This window comes from Rousettus aegyptiacus, unplaced genomic scaffold (assembly GCF_014176215.1).
Source record: "Rousettus aegyptiacus isolate mRouAeg1 unplaced genomic scaffold, mRouAeg1.p scaffold_m13_p_2, whole genome shotgun sequence".
NCBI classification, from domain to species: Eukaryota; Metazoa; Chordata; class Mammalia; order Chiroptera; family Pteropodidae; genus Rousettus; species Rousettus aegyptiacus.
In genome coordinates this window covers 364,915-392,768 of record NW_023416295.1, presented here as the reverse complement: position 1 = coordinate 392,768, position 27,854 = coordinate 364,915, and the positions used below count along the sequence as shown (strand labels likewise).

The window sequence follows — 27,854 nt, the reverse complement described above, 5'->3', positions numbered from 1 at the left end:
CCGTGGGTCACAGGCGACAAGAGGCGCTCACACGACCCCTGGGGGAGGCGTGGGGGCCGCCGAGGGGGCCGTGGCCAGACGCGTCAAAGGAGGATGACGCTCACACCCCAAACACGTTCCCGCACGCTGCCGCGGCCGGAAGTTAGAGCGGGCCACACGACGCCACCGACGGCATGGGAAAACGGACCTGAGCTGAACAAAACGTGAACGTCCCCACGCGAGGAACTGCAGGGCACGCACACGCGAATCGGACCTAAAGGGACGGACACGGAGATTCGGAAGTGCCGACACGTCGGTTCTCCCCAGCCTGACCGTTCGCCTCGACAACACCGATCAAAAGCCAAGCAGGATTTTCTTCCCCCTAGAAATTGACAAGCTGGCTCCACAAATGCTTCTGGAAAGGCAAGACCCAGAACAGCCAAAGCAATTTCGAAGAGTACACAACTGACGGACTTGCCGGACGTCTCACAAAGCAGCAGTTGCCAACCTTTGCGAGGACACTCGCTCCCGTGAGCGTCTAAGGCCTGAGGACCTGGGGCGGAGCTGAGGCAGCGAGGCCAGCGCTGGGTGGAGGGGGGGGGGGGGCGCCGGGGGGGCGCCGGGGAGCTGCTTCTTCGCTGGCTTGCCTGCCACTCACCTCCTGCTGTGCGGCCCGGTTCCTAACAGGCCACGGGCTAGCGGCGGCCGAGGGTTAGGTGCCTGGCCACAAAGCCAGCTACTCTGGCCTCGTGATGTCGCTGACCTAACAATCCAGAAGCAGACCCGCAGATGGGCTGTGACAAAGGAAGAACCCTGAGGAACTGAAGCATTTTTACTGCCCCCATGTGGCAGTCACGTGAATACACGTTCACCAAAAGCCAGACGGCACACGTTAGATAAATTATACTTTGGAAAAAAACCCCACAAAACTAATAAACCAAACAGCGAACTTCCTCTGCTGTCCGCGGAAAGCCCTTGGGCGAGGGCGAAATGGAAGCCGCAGGAGCAACGAGAAGCCCCTGGGCCTGCCCAGAAGGAAGGGGGCCTGGGGCTGCGCGCCACGAGGGGGGCGGGGGGGGCGCCTGGAGGACGGACGCAGTGCCCGCCCCCTGCACTCACCTTCTCCTCCGCCAGGTGCAGGAGCTGTCTCTTGGCCTTCTCCACGTCCGAGGAGGGGCCCCTGATGACGACCGTGTCGCTGCCCGAGCCCTCCACGGGGAAGTGGATGTGGACCCCGCCACACTCCTCCATGATGGCGCGGATCAGGCGGCCCTTTGTGCCGATGAGGGAGTTGTGCAGCTTGGCCGGGATCGAGACCTCCGCCTCGGTTATGTTGGCCTGCAATCACACGCGGCACGAGGGAGCCACGTTTGCGTGTGGCCGGGACGGGCGAGCGCACAGGGCCCCGGGCCTTGGGCAGGCGGGCACGCGCGCCGCACAGGACGGTGGCTGTGGACTCAGACCGCGACCAGTGCTTCGCGCCTTCGCCCCCTGCGGGGCTGGCAGCAGAGGCCCGTCCGAGGGCGCCGGCCAGCCTCTCCCCCTGAAGCCCTGTGCGCCAAGACTCCGTCTCTAGTCGCGGTGACACCAGAGACCAGGTTTACCTCCCACACGACACCGACCCCACGAAGCACACGTGGTGGGGCCCGTGCGGCCCCGGGCTGTGCTCCTGCGCCAAGGACAAAGCTGACAGCCCCGGGGGACCAAGGCGCCTAGCGGTGGCGGGTCAGAGCCGAAGAACAGCCGGCGTGGAGAGAAGCTCCCACTGACGCACGCAGGGAGACCGCCAGGGCCAGGGAGGGGCGGCTGGAAGGACGAGAGGACACAGGGACCGCAGCGCGGCGGCCGTGCCGTTCACAGGACGCAGCACCCGGAGGGGTCTCGGCTCGTGGCGGGAAACGACCGGCTGGCTGTGGACCACGCACAAGCACAAACCCACCTGATGAGCCTTAAAAGCACGTCTGGAAAAAAGCCGACGGTTCCGAAGTGACCGAAAGCACAAAGACACCTGCAGGAACAGACGCGTCCTGCACCCGCCACAGCAGCCTCTGCGTGTGGCCGACAAAGAGGAAAAAGCCACCCGGGACGAGGAGAAAACCAAGCCCCGCCAGGAGCGACGGGAGTCAGAAGGGCGGCCGGCCGGCGCACCGCCCGCACGCAGATGCGGCCCGAGGGGGAGGACGGGAAGAGCTGAGGAGCAAAGAGGACCTGGTCTCCTCGATTCGGTGACAGCTCTAAACTCATATCCCCGAAGTTCAACGTCCTCCAGGCAAAGAAACAAAGAAAACTACACGGAGACACAGACGGCCACGAACGCGGCCAGAGGGGACGGGCGTGTGCAGGCGGGCTGCGCTCAGGGCAACGGCAGCTCAACGGCCTGGGAAGTGAGGCCCTGAGGCCAGGAAGGGAGAGCCGGTGACCGGTGACCGGGCGCCGCAGGCCACAGGGCTCTCGCTCAGGCTGCCGGGAACACACAGCGGTGCGGCCGCTCGGCCCAGCAGTTCCTCAGAAAATCAAACACACACTGTCAGAGGATCCATCTTATTCCTTATTGCAAAGAGAAAGAGCCCATCTGTGAGACTCAAGGCCAGCACCATGGACGCTAGGAGATCAGTGGCCGCCCGGGGTTTGGGGCGAGGAGGGGTGAACACGTCGAACACAGAGAACGTGTGCACGCAGCTAAGCGCATACAGACTTTCTCTTACTGGACTCTCCTTGACGCGTGGCTGGGTGTTTACGCAGGAAGGCCACGGGTGCGTCGTGGGGTCGGTGACAAGGCACGAGGGCCGGGGCGGGGGAATCGCAGGGACGACACGCCCCGAGTGGCACTGATCGCACGTGTGAGACGTGCACTGAGCACCCAGAGCCACCACCAGAACAGTCATGACAAGCCGAAGAAGCAGATGAAAGCAACGGACACGTTCGATCCAACCGGCAGGAGACGAGACCCCGGTGCAAAGGCCACGGGAGTGCCCCGAGCCAGACGGCAGGTGCAGGCCCACGCGCTCGCCGTCCTCTGGCGGGGCGCCGCGGGAGCAGCACGTTCTGGGGGGCGGTCGTGGCGCCGGCTGCATGTGGCCGTGACTGTCAGGGACCCACATGCTCAGACGGTCAGGATGGCAAACTGCGCATGCCTTCTGCCACGTTCAGAAACGAAGAAGGTCATCTCGCTGGATGTAATTAAATACATACTATGAAACGTGTAGCGTAGCATAGCTGCTAATGAAACTAACTGCAAACACTTCGGTTTAAAAGGCAGAGACTGCCAGGGTGACCAGAAAACAAGCTGCCTCAAAGAAACCCACTTTAACATAAAGGTAGATTTTGGAGCAAAAAATATTACCAGGGATAAAAGGAAGTGATTTTATAAAGATGCAAATTGTGTATATTACGAATGAAAGAAACGACATCACTAAGAAGAGTAAAAAAAAACATGGAAACATTATGAGAACATGCCAAATAAATTCAACAACTTAGAAAAAACAAAAAACCTTGGAAAGACACAAACTGGAAACATGATCCAGCCACGCAGCAAGACGTTACCCAGCAATAAAAAAATGAAGTGTAAGAAAACCAGGCTCATGGAGAACAAAACGAAGGTGGCGGGGGGGGGGGGGGGGAGGGCGGGGGGCGGGCGGCCGGGTCAAGGGCACAGACGTCCAGCCGAGCGAGAGCGCGGGGTGAGGCGCGGCCAGGCGGCTGTGCCGGTCGGCGACTCCGCACGGTCTGCTTCCGCTGCCGCAGCACGAGGAACTGAGAGGTGGCGGCCGCTGACAAGCCTCGCTGTGGTGACCGCCTCCCGACACACGGGCACGGGACCGTCACGCCGCACACCCGGAAACACGTCCCACGCCAATCCTCTCTCGAGAACAAAGAGCCGACACACGCGACCACACGGGAGACTCGCCATAACCACGCCGAGCGCGGCCGGACTCGCGGGGCGCGGGCGCTGGCTGCGGAGACCAGGGAAGCCAGCAGCCGGCGGGGCGGGGGCGTCCGAAGGACGTACAAGGCCATTTGGGGGGGTGACAGACGCCTGCCGTCCTGGCGGGCGAGGGGACTCCAGGCACACGCGCTCCTGCCCAAACTCATCCAGCCGCACACCTCGCACGCTCGTCTCGCACACGTTTCCAGAAGCTGAGGCTGCGGCGGCGGGGCCTTCGGGACCTGCAATGGCCGAGTGCAAGGCCACGGCGACGGCTCGGGACCGCTGGCCAGCGCAGGCGGCTTCCTCCTGGCGTGGAGCGCAGCCCCGCCCCGGTGCAAACGCCCCCCACCCCGCCCTGCAGCTCCCCGTTACCAGGTCTTTCTGGATGGACAGGATGCGGCTCCGGGCGGCCTCGCAGTTGGCCCGCTTGCCCGTGATGACGATGGTCTCGGAGTTGCTGTTCTCCGCTGGGAGGTCGATCTTGGTGTTACTCTCCTCCCGGATCTACGACAGAGGCGAGCGAGCGGGAGGCGTGAGCGCAGGGAGGCCCGGGTGGGGCGGGGCGCCCAGGGCTGGGGAGGGGGGTCCCCGCCTGCAGACCCCGCCCAGGGCTGCGGAAGGGGGGTCCCGCCTGCAGACCCCGCCCAGGGCTGTGGGCGGGCGGCACCTTCTTGATGTTCGCGCCTCCTTTCCCGATGATGTTCTTGTGGAACTGCTTGAAGATCGGAACCGAGATCGAGTAGCTGTTCTCCACCTGAGGAACAGGAGTGACGGCAGTCACCAGTCACGCCACAGAGCGGGGGACCCTGCTGTCCCCAAGGGCAGCATCGAACGACAGGACTCTGCTCCAGAACAGGCCCCGTCCGCTTCCCCCTCCCGTTTGGGAGGTCTGCCACGTACGGGCACGACAACCACGCAGCCCGGCCCGCCGGAGCCGACGAGGCACAGCCCTGTTAGCAGCCACAGAGCCTGCCACCCGAGATGCAGGGTCCACGACCCAGAAGCAGTGAGGTCTGGCCTGGTGCCCTTGACCAGCGCCCCAGGTTAAGGCGTCGTCCACGCCACACCTGGGATGGCGGCTGGCTGGGGACGGACAGAGGCCAGGACGCCAGGCTCAGACACACAGACTTGCCTCTCAGGAATGCCGGCGTGCAGGGCAGCGCACGTGAGCCCGGTGCCGGGAGGCCCTCCCTGTCCCCTCCCGGGCGGTCACGAGCCCACGAGAACTGTGGGGAGTGCGGGGCCGGCCGCGGCCCGCCCATCACGCGCCCCCTCGGTGCCAGGCTTGAGGAAAGGAACCGCTACGTGACTCCTGGGACACACCTCTCCCTAGGGGTGGACAGACCCTCAGGGAACAAGGAAGCTGGCACGGGAAAGGGGCCCTCCCCACCAGAATTCTACGCAACGCTCAAGCGGGGACGGCGTCTGCCATCTAAACCCCAGCCGCTGAGAAACGGCGCCGGACTTGTCTCAAGTCCTCAAGACGGCAGAGCCGCCCGGCACCCGAGTGTGCCCCGAGGCGGGGGTTCTGAGGGCACATGTCTACCACGCCGCCTGCAACACCGTCACACAGCGAGGGGCGGGAAACGTGCCCTACCAAATCCGCCACCATCTTCTGCATGTACTTGGTGCATTTCTCAACTTCGTTCTTAGGCCCTCTCAGCTGGACAATGTCGCTTTTTTGTGCTGGGTCTGGGAAGTTGATGATGACCTAGAAGAAATCATCGGGGGGCCAAGTCCAGCTGCTGGCGAGAACTCGGATGACCGCGAGCTCCCGATGTGCGCCGCCCACACGTGCGGCTGTGGGGAGACCGTACCTCTGGGAACTTGTCCCGGATCTCTCGGATCCGCTCGCCCTTCTGCCCGATGATGGTGCGATGGAACCTCTGCTCGATGACCAGGTCCTTGGTGCGCTCGTTTTCCTGAACACGCGACGCAGGGGCGACACCCCACGTTAACCCAGAGAGGCCAGGCGGGCGACGCCCCTCACGGGTGTGTCTGCGTAGCACCCCTGGGTGTCCCTGGCCACGGTGCCACCCTGCGAGTGTGTCACTCTTCCGAGCAGAGCACGAGCTTCCGCTGACAACTGCTACGGCAGGAGCCGCTGTGCGGAGCAGGGGTGACCCCCGCCCCCCGACGTCCAGTGCGCACGGTTAAGAAAAAGAACGGCTCGACACGGGCACTGAACCCACGCGGCCCTCAGCCTCCCCAGGGGACCATCAGCCGTCAAACGTGTTAACCCAGGAGACTCCAGATCAGACTGGCCTCAAGCTGACAGAGAAATCAAGGCCCAGAACGTAGTAACAGGACACCCAGGACCAGGGACCCGGGGCAGAGTGAGCTCCGGCCCGGCCACAGGCAGCAGCAGGTGGCCACGCCACGCCACAGACTATGGCTGAGAAAAGCGGTCACGACTGCACAGAGTGCCCCCGATCCGTGGCCCCAGGAGCGGCGCGGAGCGAGGGCCGGGGTAGGGACAGCGGAGAGCCGCCCGCGGCCCCGGCCTCTCCCGGCAGGCTGCACGCGTCACGCAGAGCAAGGCGCACTCAGGCGGCACCGGTGGAGACTCGCTGCTGTGACTCGGGAGTGCTGCCGCCGGGCACGGGGGAGCAAGGCCCGCCGCACACCTCCCCGTCGCCGCCTGAGTAACTCGCACCAGTGACTCTTCCCCTCGGACGCACGGGCCTACCCGGGTGTGTCCTGAGCATCCTGGAAAGTCGATCGCAGCGCCTGCGGCCGGTGCTCAGGCGGCGGGGACTCCAGGGTCTGGCCGAGGCTGAGCTCGGCTCGACGCCGCCCCGCCCCCCGCCGCAGCCCGGCGGACCCGGTGCCGTCCACTCCCAGGACTGCACACGCCAGGGACAGTGAGGCCGCGGGCCGCTCCAGCAGGGCTGCCGGACGTACCATGCGGGAGGCGAGGTCCAGCAGCTCCCGCTTGGCCTGCCGCACGCCCTGCGGGTCCCCCTCGATGCGGACCAGGCTGCTCTTCTCGCTGTCGGGAGGGATGCGCACAGACACCTTGTACTGGTCCTTGACCCTGTTGACTTAAGCACACAGCAGGGGACACACACCTGGGACTCAGAATCCACTGCATCGCACCAGTGACCAACAGGTCTAAAGCCCCTAAACGTCCGACCGGCCGTCCCACAAGCAGAAGGACGAGGAGGCCCAGGGCGAGACCTCGCATTCTCCACGCGAGCGGGGTCCGCACTCCCCCGGCTCAGCGGAACAGTGAGAGACCGCTCAGGGACCAGCGGCTGAGCCCACAGAGCCTGAGGCCGCTGGCCTGGAGTGCAGCTGGCACTTCAGAATGCAGTGGGTCCCCGAGAACGTCGTTTTCTTAAACTTCCTTCTGTTATAATGCTAAGAAAAAAGCCGACTTCTGTGTGGGGCCCTGTCCGCGGCGCGTGGTCTCCCCACGTCTGCGCGGGTTCCTCCCACGTCCCAGAGACGTGCCATGGGGCTGACCGAACGCCCAGACAGTCCCGCGATGGGAGCACGGCCTGAGCAGCGTGGGGCCCCCCTGGCACCCCGAGCTCCGGGAGGGGCTCGGCGCCCCCGGCCCTGAACCGGAAGCGGCGGGGGTGGGGGAGGACGTTGTCCTCGTCCGTCTTCGTCTTTCCTAAATGTCTGCAGGCCCCGCCCTGACTTCCTGTCTCCCATGAGAAGCGTGTGGGGTCTTTACGTAGAGCTGGGCGACGTCCGGTGGCCGGAAACGTGCTGCGGCGACCGAGCCTTCGGTCGTGTCGTGTCGTCAGCCTCTGGCACAACCGGTTTCATTACACGTCGTTCCACGTAAAGTCTCAGTTTCTGAGGCCCTATCGATGCCGTGAGTGAGGACCCGGTGTATTTAAAAGATCTGATATTTCTAATGTGAAGGCAAGTTCGGCAACCACGAATCAAAAAGTTACTTAAAAAAACCAATAAAAATTAAACACCATTAACTGAAACTCAGCACCCCATTGAGGCTGTGCTGCTGCCTCAAGAGACTCCCTCGTCGGCTCAGCTGCAAACCCAGCACCCAGCTGTCTGCATGATAAACGAAGCTGAGGGTCCTCCCCGCCCCCCTGGACAGCACCCGGCGTCCGCGGCAGAGCCGGGCCGCACCCTGGCGAAGCCTCAGCAGCAGGGAACGGAGCAGCATGGGGCCCACTGTGCAGCGAGGGGCCACGGTTTGGAGGGCCACGAAAGAGCTGGGAGCAGAGACCGCCAGGAGCCGAGTTGCTCGGGGACGTGAGGGGCACTGCTCAGGTCAAGCCACGCAGGACCACAAGGCCAGGGACACAGGAGCGGGGCGGCAGGAGAGAGAAGGAAGGGGAGGGGCTGAGCCCGACGAGAGCAGGCACGGCTCCGAGCTACGCCAGGTGGGTCCACTCATCCTGGGCAATCAACGTCACAACTGTGCTCACCTGCATTTCTTTAAAAAACCCCACTAGGGATAACCAAAACGCACGTGTGACAGAAAGGAAAGCCAGTGTGCGGGGCGGGCAGGGCCCCCGCGGCGTGTGCCGGCCGGTGCTGGCGGAGCCGCTCTCTGCGCGCGGTGAAAACGCTCCCAGAACGCGACGCCGACGCCAAGAGAAGGCGACAGGCCTGCGTGTGAGCAGAACCGCGGCCTGCCCAGGGCGGAGCCGGAGGCGCGTTGGCAGAGGCGTCCTGGCCGCCCAGGGGGGCCTCGCGACCGAGGGAAGGACCCAGGGGCGGGCACGCGCTGGCCCCCGCCTTCCTCTGGACGCCGAGCCCACGGCCCCGGACGTGTGGGGGGCCGCGCGGGCCGGCGGAGCAGAGCAGCGTGAAGGGACGTGGGCTCCAGCAGAGCTCGCCGGCACTTCCCTGACGCCCCCCACGGGTCAGCCCAACGCCGAAGGGGGGCCGACATGCTCCTTCTGGCCCAGCAGGCCCCCTCCCTGCGGGATCTGACTCCTGACTCCTCCCGGAGCACCACGTGAGGGGCACGGGAGCGGGTGGGCCGCGCCCCAGCGCATCGGGGGGCCTGTGAGGGTTGGAACCCACGGACTGACCAGATGGACCACGTTCCTCTCTAGGCCGAATGGCTCCGGACCACCTGGCCCAAGGAGAAGGTGAGGACACCGGTCAGAAGCCCCCCGCCCGTCCGCCGGCCGCACTCACTGTTGGCTCCGCTCTTCCCGATGAGGTGCCTGTGGAACTTGTGGTCGATGTTGATCTCCACGTAGTCCATCCGGTTGCTCTGCGGGACGAGCACGGAGAGCGTGGAGACGGGCCCCTGCACGGGCTGTCGACCCGGCAGGCAGGTGGCCCGGCCCAGAGCCAGAGGCGGGCAGCGGTCCCTCCCCAACCACTGGGCTGCGGGACCTGCTTCGGCTTCGCCCCCGGGACCCTCTGAAGGACTTTTCTTCAAACGAAGACCCCTCCGCCCACGCCTCCCTGGGACTCCGGCAGCTTCCGACCGCTGCGGAACCCGCCACTCGCAGACGGGACGGCCCTCTCGTCCCTGTGCGTGACAGGAGGTCTGACTGCCACGCGGCACGATCACAGCCCCACACTTCACGGGCACGCGGAGCACTCGAAGGGGCACCTTACCAAGTCCTTCACCATGGCTTCGATCTGCTCCCGGGCCACGTTCACGTCCTCCGTGGGGCCTTCCAGCGTGATCTTGTCTTCGCCCTCTGTGAACTCAATGTGAACCTACCACCCGGGATAAGCAGAGACAGTCAAGCTGCATCAGCGCGGCGGCCGTGACCTCCAAGAACCCACAGGGCCTTCCTGGGGCAGCGTCGCATGAAGGGCCATCCACAGACACCACGAAAAGGGGGCTGGAGGAAAGCCGTTATCTTGGCACTAAATACTCTGATGTCTGATCGTCTGGCAAAAACGGAATCGCAAAATCCTTCACGTTGCGCCTGCCACCGAAACCACTACCTGACGAGCCGATCAGCACCGCGTCTGCCTGTGCCACTCTCACTTCCGGAATGGCTGCTTACAGAATCAGACAGACGGGTGCACGTCCAACCCAAGCTGAGCTGCCTGCCGGCGGCCCACAGACAAGGCGCTGGGCCCTGGTTTCGTAACACGTCAGGGCAGCGAGGGAGGCTGGCCCCATGAAGCAATGGCATCTGTGTCAACCAGGACTCTGACCTTAGCGGGAGCAAAGTAACTGAGGAATAAGTGGGAAGCGACATCGAAACAGAACAGGAACACGGCGCGAAGGACGCGGCCGCTGGGTTTCCACCCTGTCCGCGTTTCCTGGGAGCCACCGTCCCCCCCGGAAGCTGAGAGGGCCTCACGCACAGGGGCGTGGAGCAGACAAGGTCCCCGAGCCCACGCTTCATCGAGTTCTGGTGGGCAGGAGTCAGGGACTTGTCACGCATCATGACTGAACAAGATGTCTCTTAAGGTTTTCACCAAACCTAACAATACGCATTCTCTCTCGTTGGGGGAAAAAAAAATGAACAGATATTTTGTAAAATTTCAACGTGTGAAAAACGTGCCGTGGCCTTCAAAGGCGCCCGACGGGACCAATGGCATCAGTGAAGCAAAGGTCAGACGCGGGGGACAGAGCGCTCCCCCACCTTCGGCATCTGCTGCGTGACTCTGGCCAGGTTCTGCCCTTTCTTGCCGATGATGAAACGGTGGAGCCAGGAGGGGGCGGACACGGAGGACACCGTGAAACTGTTGGCCTAGGAGAAGCAGGACAGGGACCTGGGGGCGTGCAGAGCGCAGGCTCCGGGGCCTCTGGCAGGGCCCTGGACCCCCCACGGGGCTGGAGCTCCCCGGGCACGCTACCTTGGCATAGACCTCCGTCAGCGCCTGCCCCAGCTTTTCGGGCTCACCGCGAAGGATCACCGTCTCCGAGCTGCTGTCCGAGGGCGGGATCTCCACGGAGACCCCCGTCCGTTCCAGGATCTCCTGCAAGCAGTTGCCCTTGGGCCCGATGACGTACTTGTGCTGTGACTTCTTCACCTCCACCGCGATGGTTGTCGTCTTTTTCTTCTAAGGACAAGCACCATCGGGTGTGAGAGGGAGGGACACGGGAGGGGCAGCTGGGGACAGGACGTTGCCACCGAGAGAGAGGGAGATGACCAGCCCCCCGGCAGGGCTTCCGCAGGTGCACGCCCCAAGAACCCAAGTCCAGCCCAGACAGACAACAGAGCTGGAGGAGCTGAAGACACCAATTCCTCTCCCCAGATTAGGGGACAAGTCTCAGACCTCAGCGTCACTGACTGGAGCCAATAGTTCACTCAGACGTGACTGGCTCCGGGCAGTGCGTCCAGCCCCGTGGCTGCCCCAGGCCAGGGCAGTGGGTGAGAGTGGGGGACAGTGGGGACGTCTCGCAGAGCTCTGCCCGCTCGCCAGGGACAGGGAGACGGCGGGCTGGGCCCTGACTGCGCTCCACTCCTGCACGCAGGGACTGCCCTACCTTTTCTTCGTAAATCTTCTTGATCCGAGCCACGGCCTGAGCCAACTGCTCCTTCTCGCCTGTGAAGACGATTTCTGTCCGGTTGACGCTGGGGGGCGGGATGTTGATGCGTGTCCCTGTCTCCTGCATGATCTCGGTGACGAGCCGGTTGTAAGGCCCGGCGATGAAGGGGTGGAACGCCTTCTCCACTTCCAGCCTCTCCACAGCGCGTTTGTCCTGGGGAGGAGAGGACGGAGCTGGCAGCGCCGCTCGGGGCGCGGCCCGGGGACGCGGCCGCCCGTGCTCAGGGTCGACGCGGCCGCACCTGCTCGGCGGAGATGAGCAGGACTTCGTGGCGCGCCTTCTCGATGCCCTCTTTGGTGCCCGTGATCCTGATCTGGTTACTCGCGTCATCTGGGCGTGGGATCTGGATTTTGGTTGCAGTTTTTAGTTCCAAGTCTTGCAGTTTCTCTCCGTTTTTGCCAATGACGAAGCGATGGTGTTCTTTGGGGATGGCGACGGTCGCTGAGGCCTGCACCGGGAAGAGAACCAACACACGTGCAGGGTCGCCTCTGGCCTCGGACGCGGCAGGAGAGCAGGGCCGCACGGCCCGGGCAGACAGCGTCTGTTTCTGGAGCACTGGGCTACTGTTCTCAGATGGAAGCCCTACGTCGAACAAGAACTCTTCCCCCATCTCTTTTCAATCGGTTAAAATAACAACTCATCTGAGTAAAGAAAATGGAAATAATCCAAATCCTTCAACCCGTAAGTCGAACTGCCAGAAATCCAGCAGCTTCCTGAGGTCACAGAGAAAGCCGGGAGGAAGACAGAGGCTTCGTCTCCCTAACTCTGCACAGAAAACAGCCACCAGCTGGGAGCCCGTGTGACAAGCTTCCTACCACTGGCGCGGCAGAAAGCCCCAGGTCGGCCGGGTTCCCCCTTCCCCACGGGACACAATTTCACAGCACACTACTCGACATTCACAGCAGAAACGGTAAGCTGCGCCACAGAGGCCATCGAAAAGGCCCGCGCCTCCCGACTAGCACGGAAGGCGGGGCTGCTGGCTCACGGGCTATGAGCAGGTGAGGCTCATTCCACAAACGGCTCAGCATCAGGAAACCCGCTGATGTAACTCATTACTAGACGTGTGGAGAAAAAACCCAAAGGATCACGGCCCACGAAATACAAAGCCACTCATGACAACGATCTGCCAGAAAACAGGAACCGAGGAGCGTACAGCTGGCCCTTGACCCACGCAGGTCTGGCCTGCACGGGCCCACTTACACGCGGATTTTTATTTTATTTTTCACGCGACCAAACACACACGTGCTCCTCAGCCCAGAGCTGCGGCGAACGGGCAAGCGCTCGTGAGGGCCGTGCGCTGCCCAGAGCACGACCTCTCCTCCCCGCAGGAGAGCGCGAGGCAGACACGCGGCTGGGCAGGAAGCCGCTCAGGGCTGCACTGCCGGGAAGCGCGTCTTGGGGCCACCACCGCTTCAGTAGAGCCTCGCTGCCTGTAACAGGGAGGTGAAAGTGGGATCCAGAAGTCGACAGCTTCGGCTTAGCTAAAAACCACCGGTCGCAAAACTTAAGAGGAAAAGGCTGCCCGTTTTCCAACAAGCAAAAGCCAAAAAAAAAAGAGAGAGAGAGAGAGAGAGAGAGAGAAAGAGACAATAAAGGAGCTAGACACAAAGCCAGCAAGAGAGGTGGAATATGAGCATTAGAAAGCTGAAAACAGCCCTTGGAAGATCTAGAGTAATTCTCAGCAAAAGGTTAGTTAACAGCTATTCGAATCAGCGGCCCTGATTCCTGATGACTGGACAGACTTAGAGGAACAGAAGAAACTGGACCTGCACCTTGCACGATCCATGGCAAGTTCCACACGCGTCAGAAACTAAAACACAACACCCTCGCGAGCACCAGAGAAGCCATGCGCAGACTTTCTTACTGCCCAACGTGCAAAAAGCTTTCCAACAATGACTCAGAATAACAAAACGCTTAATGAATTTGACTGATGGAATGCTTTTTAAGGGGACCCCAAGCACACTGAGCAAGACGGACGACTTGAACTTGGCAGACGGCGCGCAGAGAGCGCAGCCCCGACGGAGGGACCGGCTGTCGGGGCGCAAGGCCACCCACGTGCCCGTGACGCGGCTCCCTCACGCTTCCGGGAACCCGTGCTGGGACACGCGGGCGCACGAGGCGTTGCTGAGGCAGGGCGCATCAGAGTCGGGACGCCGCCCGGGTGCCCACAACAGGGATGCTCGCCAGGTAGAGCATCAGGCAGCCATACAGAAAGGCGGAGAGTCCTTTTGCAGACACCTCCAAAAATACGCAGGGAACACGAGGTGCGGACCAGCGTTCATGGCAAGCGATGTTTTGCTTCCATTCTCAAGGCTGAACAAGGGAGGGGCACACCGAAAACTAAGGACGTCACCCAGCAGGGAGGGTGGAGACGGGCGAAGCAGGCGTCTTTGGACGTCCCTGACCGTACAGCTTGCAACCGGTGAATGTCGAAGCAACTTTTAAAAATTGAAAATAAACTAAAGCAAATGACCCCGGCCGGGTATCAGGATGACAGCATGACCTGAACACGAGAACCACTTCAAGCGACTGCAAACCCCCGTGGTCTCCACCTCAACCACAAGTACCAGGCTGAGCTCATTAAACGTACTGGTAAAAATGTCCAAATTTCTTAGACAAATGGCTGACCCCAGGTCCGTGGGTGGAAACGGTTAAGGTCCGTCCACACACCTGTTAGAAACCAAGGACGTGACCAGGGATGGAGGAACGGTCCTGTCAGGAAGCTGCAGGGGACCGGCTGGGAGGGCCCGCACCGCTGGCCGAAGGCCCACGTCGGCCCCGAGGGCGACTGGTGCGCACGTCGCCAGTGGAGACAGGGGTGGCCACTGCAGTGTAGAAACCTACGGGGAGAGGGACGCGGCTCGGCCACACCCCGCACGCCCCACACAGCAGCTGCCGAGAGCGCCCGTCGCAGGACCCTGGAGGACGAGCCGCCGTGAAGCGCCACTCACAACCCTGATGGGTCAGGAGGTCGGGAACGAGGCGACGCGGCGTGGGAACACCTGAGCACAGACGGACTCGGCTGAGGACACCTCTGTCTCCTGACCGAGCCTGGAACCGAACCAAGTACACGGCACCTCCCACGAGTTCTCCTGCCAAACAAACGAGCTGAGCGAGCAGCAGTCAAGGCCCTAAACCGAGCCACCAGGTCACAGGAGGGAAGACGGACGGGGCGAACCACACACCTGCTCGTTCCGCGACCAAGCGGCATTAAGACAAGGGGCGGAGGGGCGGTGCCGAAGCGTGAGGACTCGCGGCGCCGCGAGCACACGGCGGCAGGCCAGGGTGGACGCCGCGCACACGCCGCTCGGGAGGCGCCCGTGAGATGGCGGCGGCGGACTGCGCGGACGGGCACGAGCCCCGACGCCGCAAGAAATTTCTATCCGAATTACTATCAGCGCAGAAAAACGTGGAAGGCTGAGGGGCACCGCACGGAATTATTTCCAGGTGAATGTGCATCTGGGACTCGCTTCACAGGAACTGGGGTGGGGGCAGGACGCACGAAGTGGGTCAGGGACGAATGTTTTAAAGTGTCCCCTCCCCGGCCCAGTGCTCAACCGCAAAATAGTCAAATGTTCACCCACCGGTAGACAACAGCACGCGCCGCAGAATGCCGCGCCGAGGAGCGCTTTGTCCACCCCTCCCCCCTGGCACTGAGGCTGGCGGGGGCGGGGGTGGGGGCGGCGCTGCTCCTCCCTGTGGGGCCGCCCGGGGCCCACCCCCTCCGACCCCTCCGACCCCGTCTTCAGACCGCGCGTCTGCAGCTGGTGGGAAACACCCCGTTTCCAACGAAGACCACAGAAACTGTGTCTGTACGACGACGTGGAGCTTGGTCTCTGCAACTCGGGTCCGGGAGGGGTGTGCCGCAGGCCCACTCCAGGCCAGGGGCTTCCTGAGGGAGGCCGGCACCGGCGACGGCCCGCAGCAGACCGCGGAACCGGCTCGCCACCGGTCACCTCCCGAGCCTGCGGCCTGGAGCCGCGGCCCGACACCGGTGCCCCTGCCGCGCCACTGAACGAACTTCCGGTCCCCTCGCCCGAACAGCACGAACGGCAGGTGCCCCAGTTCTGTTACTGCACCAGCGGCTTCCCACCCAAAGGGCAGGAGACCCCGAACGCTGCCGCCCGGCCGACCACCCACCTGTGTCTGCAGTCTCGCAACGATGTCCTTGCGGGCTTTCATGACGGCGTCCAGCTTCCCGGAGACCATGATGGAGAGGCCCTGGTCTTTGGCAAGAGACAGCTCCAGGTGGGCGCCGGTCCTCTGCATGATCTCGAGGCAGATCTTCGCTTGTTCGCCTTCTCCAAACTGGTTCATGTCCTTGTACTTCCTCTCCTCCAGGGGCACGTGGAACACCTGTGCAGGGGCAGGCGGGCGGGGTGGCGGAGAGGGACGGGAGAGGACGGAGTCTCAGGGCCCGACGCGGAGCAGCCGGGTCTGCGCGCTCGCTCGGTCCCCGCCCCCCGCCGCTGCTGACGCCCGAGAGCAGCCAGCCCAGAGGGGCGCAGGAAGGCCCCGGGCAGGGACTGACCGCGGCGAAGCAGCAAACTACGACCCAACGCGAAGGATCTGCAAGGGCGCCCCAGGTGACAGCGAGGGCCGTGAAGGCACAGACAGCGCGGTCGGCGAGAGGCGCCGGGCGCAGGGACCGAGGGTGGCCGGGAGGTGAGGGGGGACAGAGGGGGAAGGCATTCACAGAGAGGCAGCCGGGGGAGCCGCCGGAGCAGGGCGAGGCGCAGGTCCCTCAGCCCGCCCGCAGGGAGGTGAGACGCCAAGGGAGGGCTTCGGGTGGGCACCCTGGGGAGAGCCAGTTCCGTCTCAGATGCCCCCAGGAAGGCAGAGGACCCAGGAGGCAGCCGCGATGAGTCTCAGGCTCAGGGAAGGGGACATCTCAGAGCACATGGCCCGACATGAGTTCACAGAGAGAGAAGCGCTGAGCCAGGTCAGGAGGCAGGGTGACGGAGGCGAGCGGTGGCAGTGTGGGGGGGGGGGGCCCAGAAAGATGGTGCCGCTGAAGCCAAAAGGAGAAGATTGCTTCAAGACAGTGGGACAAGAGGAAGACCAGACGGACAGGTTCCCACGGGGCCCGGCCACGTGGAAGACCAGGGCACTTCTGCAGCTGGAGCAGAGGCGAGACTACAGAGGCCCGAAAACCAGTGGGACATGGGGAGCCTTGGTGGGGGGGGGGGGGGGCTGCGCCCTGGGGAGCTGCCCCAGGGGTCGGGGCTGGCTTAAATCATCACATCCCAAAGCACTCCCTTCCCTGCAGGCTCCGAACACCTTCCCTGAGATGCTGCCGCCGCTCGGTGGATGGACAGGTGAAGACCACCGGCTCCTACCTGAGTGATGACGGACGCCTTGATGGGCCGGATCTTGTTGCCCCAGGCGCCGGCAGGTTCCTGCGTGCTCTCCGAGCAAGGCGCTTTCTCAGGCAGGGGGGGGAAGGCATCCTTGTAGGTCGGAGGGTCACTCTCTTCTTCTGAATTCAGAGTGGCAACTGAACCCGCCAACATAGATCAAGAGGAAGTACACTGCCTTCAATGTCAGATGAAAAAGCACTTGGAGAGTTTTAATGTCAAAAAAAGAACAACACTATCTGCTCAAGCAACAGCTCCCCGCATCTCCTCGTTCAGCCACGGGAAGGGCCCCAAGAGGCCACCAGGCCCAGTGCCCTCAGGTTCAGTGTGTGGACCCAAGGGGCCAAACCCTGCCTTGGCACAGCTTCCCTTGCGAGGGGTGTCAGCTCGGACACTGGGCGCCCCACTCCTCCCCTGATGACTGAGCCCCTTGAAGGCGGTTCTTGCACAGGGATTTTCCTGCCCCCAAGAGTCTTCTAATCCTGCATTTAAAACAATCACAGGTACAACAATGCCCCGCACAGAGCACACCCTGCAACTGCAGAACCAAACGGAGGTCCGGCCGGGCACGGCCCCGAGAAGCGCCCGTCTCTACAGCCCGGAGCGGAGCTCCCGTCGTGACTTCCGGTCTGAACGCCCCACCCTCTGCAGGGAGCACCAGTGGGAGCCAGCGCCCTGGTCACCGCCCGTGTCCAGCCTCCATCGTGCCCTCAACGCTCAGGGTTTTGTTCTGATAACCAAGGCTCCATGAAAGCAGGAGTGAGAGTGTTGTGGATCAGCCCAAGGGCCTGGGGCTGAGCGCCACGTGTGGCCACGGCCGGGCCCGAGCACAGGGCAGGCCGCCGTCGTCCGACTCGGTTTACCACTTGTAGCCGCGTGGACACTGACGAAGCAGCAGTCAGTGCTCTGCATCCGGCCATTTAGACCGGGGGACGATGCAGACCCACAGGGGTGCTGGTTCGGCTGCTGGTTCAGCTGAGCTCAGTCCCGTAGGCGCTCAGAGACAAGTGACCAGCAGTGCCTAGGTCACCACTGCCTGAGAAATGAGCGTGTGACACGTGGCCAGAGTGAGTGTCACAGTGAATTTTTCATCTTAATAACACTGAAACTGAGCCTCTGTTCAGCTACTAGAAAACTTAGGAATATCGGAACAATTTGGAGTACAATAATTTGCTCTTTCAACTGAAAATCTTATCAAGTCTAAATACAGATAAAGGATTTTAGAGGAAAATCTAGCATTCAAATCGAGTTGTCCTGCACTTGTAAACACATACCAGCTCCCAAAGGAAACAAAGACCGGCTCTTACTTCTACCTTAAAGAGAGGCCACGATGACAGCGCTCCAGGCCTCTGGGCGCGTATGCTATCCCTCTGGGGCCCTAGTGTCCTCGCCCTTGGCCTGCCGCCTGAGGGAACTTGCGAGTCAGGGCCCCGGGCTCTGGGGTGCTTCGCAGCCCAGATTCAGCTCCACCCAACTGCGGAACAGCAGTTTCGAACAGCGAACCCCACTAGTCACCAGTGGTCACATCCGCCAGCTTTGCAGAAGGCGGCCCCCGTTTTAAAGCTCCCTGTACCCGGCTTCCCCCATTGCTCATGGCCACGTGCACCAGGCACACAGGGAAGTGCAAAGCAAACGAGCTTCTGCCCCTGGCCCTACCCCACAGCTACAAGGTCAAAGGTGCTTTTGAAGGCCACAGATTTGACGAGGGCTGGGAGGGAAGGGCCTGAAGAGCCCGTGAGGAGAGCGTGCAGGGGCTGTCACCTCTGATCTGCTGCGGAACCAGCCCACTCCGGTGCTCAGCAAAGCTCTCTTGGGTCAAAACGGCAACGGAGCTCATGGTTGGTCCGGCGCCGACACACAGTCCGGTGAGCCACTGGAGCGGGGGGATGGGCCAGAGAGAGGGAAGTCAGGGCACAGCCAGCTCTCAGCCATCTGCGAGACTGACAAGCTGTGCGCTGCAAACAAGGGTTCGACTCGCCTCACGATCGCTAATGTACGGGGACACTCAAACTTTCCCCCGGTGAAGAAGAATGCAAGTGAAGGAGGGTGCTTGGACAACTGTCCCCTCGAAAGCTGCCCAGGAACTGGGGAGATGGAGGCTCTGGCGGAAAGGACCAGTACCAGGATTCCCTGGGCTCGCACAATCTGCACGCCACCCAGGGGCCCACTGGACCCCACCACGTCTGACCTAGCAACACAGATCGACATGTGGATAACTCTATCAGCTTTGTTACTTCTGATGCTCATGAAACCTAACGCCTGACGGCTAATCGCACAGCTCAGGGCCGTGAACTGAGCGGCCTCTGCCTGCTGACAGTGACTGGGGAGGTGGGGACAGCCTTTCCCTGCTGGTGGAAACTAGCAGCAGCAGCAAGCAGCAGGGACTGCCCAGGGGAGCGGCACCAAGTGCCTCTGACACATGCTGATTGGTTATTCTCCAGTCTCCTGTCACCCAGGTGTGGGAGGTGGAACCAGGCAGGCCACAGAGTTCCTGAGGGCAGGAACCAGACACCACCCCGTGCCCTAGTGGCCGAGCCCTAGTGCCTGAGCTGTGCCTCTGTGGGACTCCTGCCCTCGAAGCCACAGCCCCTTCATCTGGAAAATGGGGCTCATTTCACACTGAGGCGGGGGTGCCGGCTCCCTCCCCAAGTCTGGGTGAGCCCTGGGCTGCTACAGTGAGCAAGAACCTCTCGCCACACAATCACATACGGAGTGGCTCGCACTACGTTGGAAAGAAGGATGAGGGGGCTGAGGAATTTAATTACAAGAGCGAATTTTTGCCTCCTTTTTTTACAACTTAGTAAGACCTCTCTAAATTCAAGGAAATTAAGCTGTACATTGAAGAGGCAAAATCCAAATTCAGATAATCCTGGGCAAACGTTCACGTTTAAGAAGGGTAAAAATAGACGGAAGCAGATGACACATTGCACGGGCGCACGGGCGCACGCCACTCGCGCTGGGAGGTGTGGCGGTAGTGATTCTCTCTCAGGAGCGCCTAGGAACTTGAGGATGAAGCGCAACGAAAGAAAGTACAGACACGGCCGGGGACAGGAAGCCTCCGGACAGGACAGTCGAACTTACCAGCAAAACGGTCAACAGCCAGGAAGTCCGTCTCGAGGCCGCCTGGGTCAGCCCGCCAGCTCCTGCTGGTGTGGGGCGGGAGGCAGAGGGAACAAGGACCGGAGAACAGTTACTTATCCGCACCCTACAACCCAGATCCTTCTGCCTCCCAACTAGAAAAGGTCAGAATGTTACTTGAACTTTACCGATATTTAGGCAATCTCCTTGGGGAAAAAATGGAAGCTCCGATCTTAGGCCGTTAGCTTTGAACAAAATGTATTCGGGTGAAACCTGAACCATCTAGAACTTTGACAGGGCAACTTTCCCAGGGACCTGAGGTGGTGGGCCCGTAAGTACCAAAACTTTTAAACGTAACCATTTTGAAGTAAAGTCCTCACAGAATCGATGGCTCGTTACCCTGCACGGTGAAGCGCTTGCCCCTTTCTCCTCTAACCTGACTGCCAAGCCGGAAGGAAAAAGGTTCTGTGACATCGAGTGTGGACCTTGGGGGTCCGTTCTAACCAGGTCACACGAGACAGCGGGATTGGGAGGAACCTTCCACAGCAGCCAGGGGAGGCCAAGAACTGCGCTCTGAAATAGGAGAGTGTGTCACCTTGCCTCGGGGGACCTCAGGATAGTGAGGCTGTCAGGTAGGTTACCTGCCGCTTAACGTGAAACAGCACACACACTCGATAAAGTGTGATAAGCGAGGCGTGGGTCTGGAGTGGGAGAATCAACAACGGTAACAGAATACCCTACCCGACTGGAGAGTAACACCCCCAGATTCTCGCCCACAGCACCCATGGCTCAGGAGCTAGAGAGACGGTCCATGGCAACTGGTGGTCTGTCAAAAGGCTCTAGATTTAAAAACATCTCACTGTCCCAGCTAGGCTGGGGACCTGTGGCGCTTTAGGATTTTTAAAAATCTCTAAACGCAGGGCTTGAGTTCCAGGGGAAAAAACGCTACAACCGCCAGGCCAGAGCCTCGGCCCCACTGGATGCCCGGGGCACCGAGAGCAGAGGGGAGCCGGTGCGGCAGGCTGGCCACGACTACCCATTTCGGAACTGTCTCCAACAGATTCTCACGTGAGAGTTTTAAAGACCAAGGCAAGGATGAACAACACTGCCATGGAATCAGGGTATCAGCTGGCTGACAGGTGTAAAAGGTGACAGCTCCCTGGGATTCCCAGGGTCTGGCCTGCGCACACTTAGCCAGGCCAGATGCAAGACGGGATGCTCCAGGTCTAAACACTGATAGGAAAGCCAGGCCAGGCCTCCAAAGGACCCTACTGGGGCTGCCCATGACCTTCCACCCGAACAGCCTCCAACTCCAGGGTGTCCCAGGCACCAATGTCACTTCTTAAATTCCATGGACATCTACTCCTTAACAAGCCAAGGTCGCCCCATGACCAGAACTGTGCCCACACCCCCTCCTCTGTGCTGCCACTGACCAGTCCTCCTGTTTTCCTGGACAGGCCTGTCTTTAACACCCCGTGACGGGCACACCGCAGCCTCTGCACAGAAACTGCCCACGTCTGCTCCAGCCGTGGATCCGTGACAAGCCCATCCCCACCTGCACTCTGTGCCTCGTGCAGGTGAGACGATTCCTGCAGGCTTCCTCTGACACTGCTCGCACTCGTCTCAGAGGCCCTGGCCAGCTCGCCCTTCCACTGAGCTCTCGGTGTGGGCAGCTCGAGCAAGTGGCACCACCCCAGCCAAAGCTTGCGCGAGGGAGGGCACGCCTACCAGACCCTCTGGCGCCCCACGTGAGCACAGCCCTGGGCAGCTGAAGAGGGACAGAGGGGCCTCCAGAAAACTGCAGACTGGTTTGACAGGGTACACTGGGTCTCCGGTCTCCAGATTGCAAATGGCAGTTTGATTCTGAAATGTCACAGCTGAATGGATTAAATGGAGCAACAGATTTAACATCTAAGGTTCTGACATCAAATGAGACTACTGTTTTTCTCATAAGCTTCTCGAAACCCCACCTTTAAAGAATCCGTTTCAAACACGCCTCCGATGACCCCTGTGTAAATGCAGACCGCAGCCCCCCCTGGGGCTCTGGTCAGGTCTGATGACGGCTGGCACCCACCCCTGCCCACTGGCTCCAGCTCTCCCTTCCCAGAGAGCACCCAGCAGAAGGCCTCCTGCTCCACGGAGACCTCGCCACAGTGAGCTGGGCTGGGCGGGCTCTGCAGTTCCCAGGAGGCCTCAGACAGGCCAAACATCTGTGACCAGTCCCTCCCTGGATCTAACAACGCTGCTCGAATGGGGACGGAAAGGGACCTGCAGTCTGTGCACTACGAGGGACAGGGACTCCAAGGGAGCCCACGCCCCACCTCTGTCCTCTGTGCAGCTTCTATCCCCCTTCTGGCCACAGAGAACAAGTCTGCTCTCTCCCACCAGACCCCTCGCGGTGCCTGAAGCCCTTTCTCCTACTTCTCCAGTTATTCCCAAGATGGCCTCGTCCCTCCGTCATTTTCACTAATCACAACTCCTTCCCCTGCACAACACAGTCAGTCCACCCAAGACACACCTCGAACTATTCTCGACCTGGACTTCAAGCACTGTTTCTAGAGTGTAAATGTCCACAGCAAAAAAAGTCACATCTCAAATTATAAGTACACGGCAAACAGAACTCGAAGAGGAGAGTAGGTGAAAGCCAGGTTCTCCTCTTCCACACCGGGGCACCGCCAAGTTCCGTGGACTCCCCGTGTTGGAGATGTGGCACCGCCACGCATGCGGATCCCATCCGAAACTCGGTCTTAATAAACGCACAACAGAAAAGTCTTTAAATGAAGGGCTGTACTTCTCTGCTTCTGAACAACTCTAAGATGATTTCTTTGTGACATTCTGCCAACTATATATTTAAAAGGAAAAGTCTTTGCAAGAAGAGGGCCCGTGAATAGTAGTCAGAAAGAATGTCACCTCTGCCACTAACAAGACCCTCAGTGCTCTCAATGCTCTTCCTACGGTCAGGACCGGGTTTGGAGGGCCTCAGAAACCTCCTGCCAGCGTCCAGGACTTTGCCCTCTCTACTTCCAAAACTGAACTTACTTTTACCCTCGCAGCAACCTTGCAATGGAAACTTTTTTCAAAGTACTTCTCAGGCCCCAGAAACCAAACTCGGGACCAGAAACATAAAATCTCGATGGGCTGAATGATCGCAAGGCCCAAGCCTCAGAAAGGCCGAGCGCGAGCAGAAGGCTGCGTGCGTTTCGCCAACTTCTGCAAGTCGGCACCATCCAGCAGGAGGAACTTTCGCAGATGCCACCTCAGCACGGCCCTCCCACAGGCCACGCGAGCCCGCGGGCGGGGACACGCTTAAAGGGGCAGGAGCACGCTCGGCCTCCCTGCTTTCCATCCAAATTCGGTATTTTTCCGTAATGTGATTTTCGTCGGGGACCCTGGGGCGCATCCAAGTACTGCTCCAGCCAGAGGAGGGCGGCGGGCCCTGCCCGGACCAGGCGGCAGGTGGAGGTGCGGCCGGCGTGCCAGCCCCCCCTTCGCTCCCCCTCGCCGCTGCCCCGGGGCTCCCCAGCGGGACAGATGCCCGTGACACCCCGCTGCACGCCGGGGAGGGGGTCCGTGGGAGCGGAAGGGGGCCCAGCCAGGCCGCCCACGTCACCGCCCGGGCCCTGGCCGGCCGCCCCTCCCCCCCCCCGGCCCGGGCCCGGCGGGGCGCGCTCAGGGGACGTGACCGCGGCCCCGCGGGCTGGCCGGGCGCCGGCGGGCGCGGGGCTCGGCGAAGTTTCTCACTCTTCCCTCGCCGGCGCCGCGGCCCATGCGCAGTGGTGACACGTAGCCGGCCCCCCCACACACCCGGCCGGGCCGGCCCGGGGAGGAGGGGGCGGCCGCGGCCCCGGCAGGCGGGAGGGGGGGTCCCGGCCGGCGGGCCGCGGTGGGCGGCGGGGAGGAGGGCGACCCCGGCCCCTCCCCCTGCCCGCCCGCCCGGCCAGCGCTCCACGTCGGCAGACCCGCCCGGCGCCCCGGCCCCGCCCCCGGCGCCCCAACTTCTCCGCAGCGCTCCCCTCCCCGCCGCCGCCCGGCGCCAGCCGGCGCCGCGGGCCCCCCACCCGGCTCCGGGGCTCGCCCGCTCGCTCACCCGCCTACCCGCCCGCCGCCCGCGGGAGAAGCCGCCGCTCCGCTCCGCTCCGAGGCCGGCGCTCGGGCCCCCGCGGCTATATAGGGCGGCGGCTCCAATCCCGCCGAGACACGTCAGACCGCGGCGCCCCGCCCCCCGCCCCGCCCCGCCGGCCCCGCCCCCGCCCGCGCGCAGGTCGGGGCGCCCACGGCCGCCCGGGCGCCTCCGCAGCGGCGGGGCGGCCGCTCCCGACCCGGGGTGCCCGCCGCCGCCTCCCGCCCCGGGAAGACACGAGAACCCTCGAGGGGCAGCACCCGGGAACGAACTGCTGCCCCAACCGACCCGGCCTTCGGGGGCTGGAGGCGGCCGGCTTTAAGCCTCAGGGAACTCCGCTGGGGGCACCCGCGCTTCCAAAGTCGGGAGCGCAGCTTTGCGCCCCCTCGTGCCGTGTTGGTCCTGGTGCCCGTCACGTCTGCGATCGCCGGCTGTTCCTGATCCTCGGCGGCACTCTAATCCCCTCGACAGAGCGACAGAGCGGGGCCAGGAATGGGTGTGCCCACCACGTGCCTAGGCATCCGGAGCAGCGGAACAGCGCGAACCCTCAAGGGGCTTCTGCCTGGGGCGGGGGGAAGCCAGGGCTGCATCCCCCCTGCTGTGAGTGGCGACCTCCACGTCCAAGGCTGGCACTGCAGCGGAACTGTGCGGAGGCCTGGGGCACCCCACAGAGGGCGAGAGGCGGGGCGCGTGGGCGCTGGGGCAGCAGAGGCCAGACAAGCCCAGGGCCCGGCCCGCGCGGCCTGCTGTCAGCGCACGGAGTTGCCTGGGATGAGGGGAGGCGGTGGGGGCTCTGGGCAGAGGGCAGGGCCAGGTGCACTTCAGGAGACCGCTGTCCAAGTCTCCAGAGGGCGAGGTGGCCGGAGCTGCTCCTGCAGTTTCCCCTGAAGATGACCATAGCTTTCCATCGAGGTTGGCAATGACAGCGGGGTAAGTGGCCAGATTTGGAAGGGAGCACCAAGGAGTTCCTTCTCCACCGGACACAAGCGTGAGGGAAAGAATGGCAGGGAGGCTCTGGCTGCCCTCAGGGAGACTGAAGGAAGCCTAGATGGGAAGGGGGCGTGGGCTGCAGAGACTCAGATTACGCTGGGCGGGTGCCACACGGGGGGCCCACTGGAGGGCCGAGCGGGGGTGTACGTGCAAGCCCCGAGGCCAGGGGGAAGCCCAGGGGCGTCTGGGAACGCCACAGCCCTCACGACGTCACTGTGGAAGAGAGACGATGGGAGACAGGAAAGTCAGCCCCTGGGAGCCGGGGAAGTCATCGTCAAGGCAGTGCCCAGGTCCCTGGGAGGGCGCCGTGCGTCTGGGAGGGCCTCGCGAAGCACCACGGAGCTCCTCTGCCGGCGTTGCCACGGCTGCTGGCAGGCCGACCGGCAGCTCCGACAGTGCTCCGCTGGGGGTTTCTGAAGGGCCAGCGCTGTGGAGAGGGGTGACGAAGGGGAAGAGGGAGGCATCCGGGAGCAGTCCAAGAACTGCTAACGAAGGTGGGCCGCCGCCGCAGGCAGAAGCTCGCACGGCACCTGAGGCACAGGAGGCCTTAAAAGAATTGGTTTAAAAACACGCCCGATAGAAAAAACAAAATCAAATGTTAAATCTGTGTGAAGAACCATGCCAGGGCGTGTCCATGCTGACGATGACAGCCCGCTTTTCTTCCCAGCAAGCTTTAGCGCGGCCGGGCTAACGGCTGGCAGAGGCAAACTCTGAGATGTCTGGGGCCAGCGAAACCGCGCCAGACGCTGTGCGAAGCACTGTGGCTGCCTCGAAAGGCGAGCATCAGTCTGAGAAGCTTTGGGTCGGCTCAAGGCAAAAGGATAGAACAGACCCGCCTCCCACATAAAGCCATGGTCCCCAAAAGGACCGACCCTCAACAGAAGGTAGCTGCTAGGAAAAAAAAAGGAAACTCCACCAGCACAGAGTCTATGGAGGGGATGCGCCTCCTGCGTGCCGGCCGCCATGCAGTAGCAGTCAGGCAAGGTTCGGGCTCCGATTCCTGTGACCCACATGTCCAAGATTCCCTAGCTTAAACGCAGAAATTAATAAAACAAAGCAATTCCACTCAGAAGGGAATAAACCTCAAACCAGGCTGCAAAGGACATCCACAGATCTACCCACACTGCAGAGAGGCTGAAAGTCCAAAATTCAAAAAATAAGACTGAACTTCAAATGACATATCAGAGACTCCAAAAAAAACCCCCAACATCTCAATTAGAGAAACAGGACATAAAAGCAGCATTAAAAAGAATCGAGAGATGGAACGAATGAGAGCAGCACGGAGGAGAGGACGAGGAAGTCCAACGCAAGTCTAACAGACGTTCCAGAGGAAGGAAATACAAAGAACAGAGAAAAAACACTGAAGAGAATTCAGGAACGAAAGGAGATGACATTTCCCTCCCATCCCCTCAAGAGACAGAACAGGTGGCCGGCAGCAAAATTTAAACAAATCCACACCAAACACACTATAGTGAAACCTGAAAAGGCTAAAGACAAGAGAAGACCTTAAAAGCAGCTGGAGAGAAAAGACAGGTTACCTATAGAGAAGCCCCAGAGAGGAGAGCAGACAACTGAACAGCCAACATCCAGACCTCCCGGAGGACAGTGAAATGACACCCGTCAACTGTGCTGAAGGAAGTAACTATCACCTTAGAATTCTTTACCTCATTTAAGAACGGGAGTGAAAAAGACTCTTTCAAACAAAAATAAAGCAATTACTGTTGCTGAATAACTACTGAAATAACTATTAAAGGATATTTTTCAGCAAGAAGAAAATTAAAGTCAGAGACTTGCAAGACGAATACTAAGAAACCATTAACCTAGACCAAGTGAAACAAGCACAGACCATATACTAACAATAAAATCTGGAGAAAGTTAAAATATAAGATAGAATTAAGATTCTAGGTAGCACAAGAGACTCACTTCAGATTCAAAGACACACACAGACGAAAAGGAAGGGGATGGAAAAAGATATTGCCTTGATGGACCTAGAGGGTACTGCGCTGAATGAAATGGGTCGGATAGAGAAAGACAAATATTGAATGATTTCACGTACATGTGGAATCTAAAGAACACAACAAACGACGACAACATAGGCAGAAATAAACTCCTAGATACAGAGAATATTTTGAGGGCTACTAGATGGGAGGGGGCTTGGGGAGACGGCAAAAAAAGGCAAAAGGAGTAAGAGGTACGAATGGGTAGCTGCAGAGCAGACACTGAAATGTAGTGTGGCATGGGGAAGACGGCTGATAGTGTAATCAGTGTGTGCGGAGAGGAAGGGTGCTAGACTTAGTGGGGTGATCGCTTTGCAAGTTATGTGGATCCCTGATCATTATGCTATACAACTGCGACTGGTATATGGTATGCCAACTATAATTAAATGAGCTTTAAAAAACTCATTTGAATTATACAATGTAAATACTAGCAACTAATTGTCTATTATATGTCAATAAACCTGGGAAAAAGATTTTGCATAAAATATAAGGTGGGGGAAACTGAAGCTACAGTATTTTGGGGAGATGTTAAAAATATTAATTTTAGCCCTTGTTATATGAATGATAAAAATTTAAAAATAATCTAGTAAAAACAGAGTTTTTAACTTTCAAACCAAAACCCAAAATCTTTCCAATGGAATTTATTGGCGATGTTCTATTTTAGATCAGCTGTTAGGTTCACTACAATATATATTATTACTTATCCGTTACAGTTTTTTTTGTATTACTAATAAATAAGGAGAAAACAAAATAGAAAGCAATAGAAGTAAAGAGAAGCAACTGAAAAGCCAGTTTAAAACACCAGAAGGAGGGATCAATGAATCATTTTTAGTCTTAATACACTAAACTGGCCCATTACAAAATCCGGCTATCAGCTATTCAAGAGTTCGAAACCAAGAGGACACAGAGGTTGAAAGTAAAGGAATGGAAGAAACACTCCAGG

At 60.7% G+C, this 27,854-nt stretch overlaps 1 protein-coding gene across 4 annotated transcripts in view; it reads right to left on the bottom strand.

The window, feature by feature from the left end:
- LOC107510552 (high density lipoprotein binding protein) overlaps positions 1 to 27,854 on the bottom strand; it is a 60,335-nt gene that overhangs the window by 8,930 nt on the left and 23,551 nt on the right. The window contains exons 1-17 of one of the 4 annotated variants that reach the window (XM_036237870.1): positions 23,892 to 23,942; positions 19,808 to 19,872; positions 18,488 to 18,599; positions 16,709 to 16,866; positions 15,510 to 15,725; positions 11,611 to 11,817; positions 11,307 to 11,522; positions 10,673 to 10,879; positions 10,459 to 10,566; positions 9,470 to 9,574; positions 9,038 to 9,116; positions 6,812 to 6,951; positions 5,725 to 5,829; positions 5,505 to 5,618; positions 4,575 to 4,661; positions 4,280 to 4,411; positions 1,099 to 1,317 (exon numbers count right to left, since the gene is read on the bottom strand). In XM_036237870.1, coding sequence (XP_036093763.1) covers positions 1,099 to 1,317; positions 4,280 to 4,411; positions 4,575 to 4,661; positions 5,505 to 5,618; positions 5,725 to 5,829; positions 6,812 to 6,951; positions 9,038 to 9,116; positions 9,470 to 9,574; positions 10,459 to 10,566; positions 10,673 to 10,879; positions 11,307 to 11,522; positions 11,611 to 11,817; positions 15,510 to 15,725; positions 16,709 to 16,866; positions 18,488 to 18,563 — 2,169 coding nt within the window. In that variant the 5' untranslated portion in view covers positions 18,564 to 18,599; positions 19,808 to 19,872; positions 23,892 to 23,942. Of the gene's footprint in view, positions 1 to 1,098; positions 1,318 to 4,279; positions 4,412 to 4,574; positions 4,662 to 5,504; positions 5,619 to 5,724; positions 5,830 to 6,811; positions 6,952 to 9,037; positions 9,117 to 9,469; positions 9,575 to 10,458; positions 10,567 to 10,672; positions 10,880 to 11,306; positions 11,523 to 11,610; positions 11,818 to 15,509; positions 15,726 to 16,708; positions 16,867 to 18,487; positions 18,600 to 19,807; positions 19,873 to 23,891; positions 23,943 to 27,854 lie in introns of those variants that run through there. The other 3 variants (XM_036237872.1, XM_036237869.1, XM_036237871.1) reach the window with 3 other exon arrangements.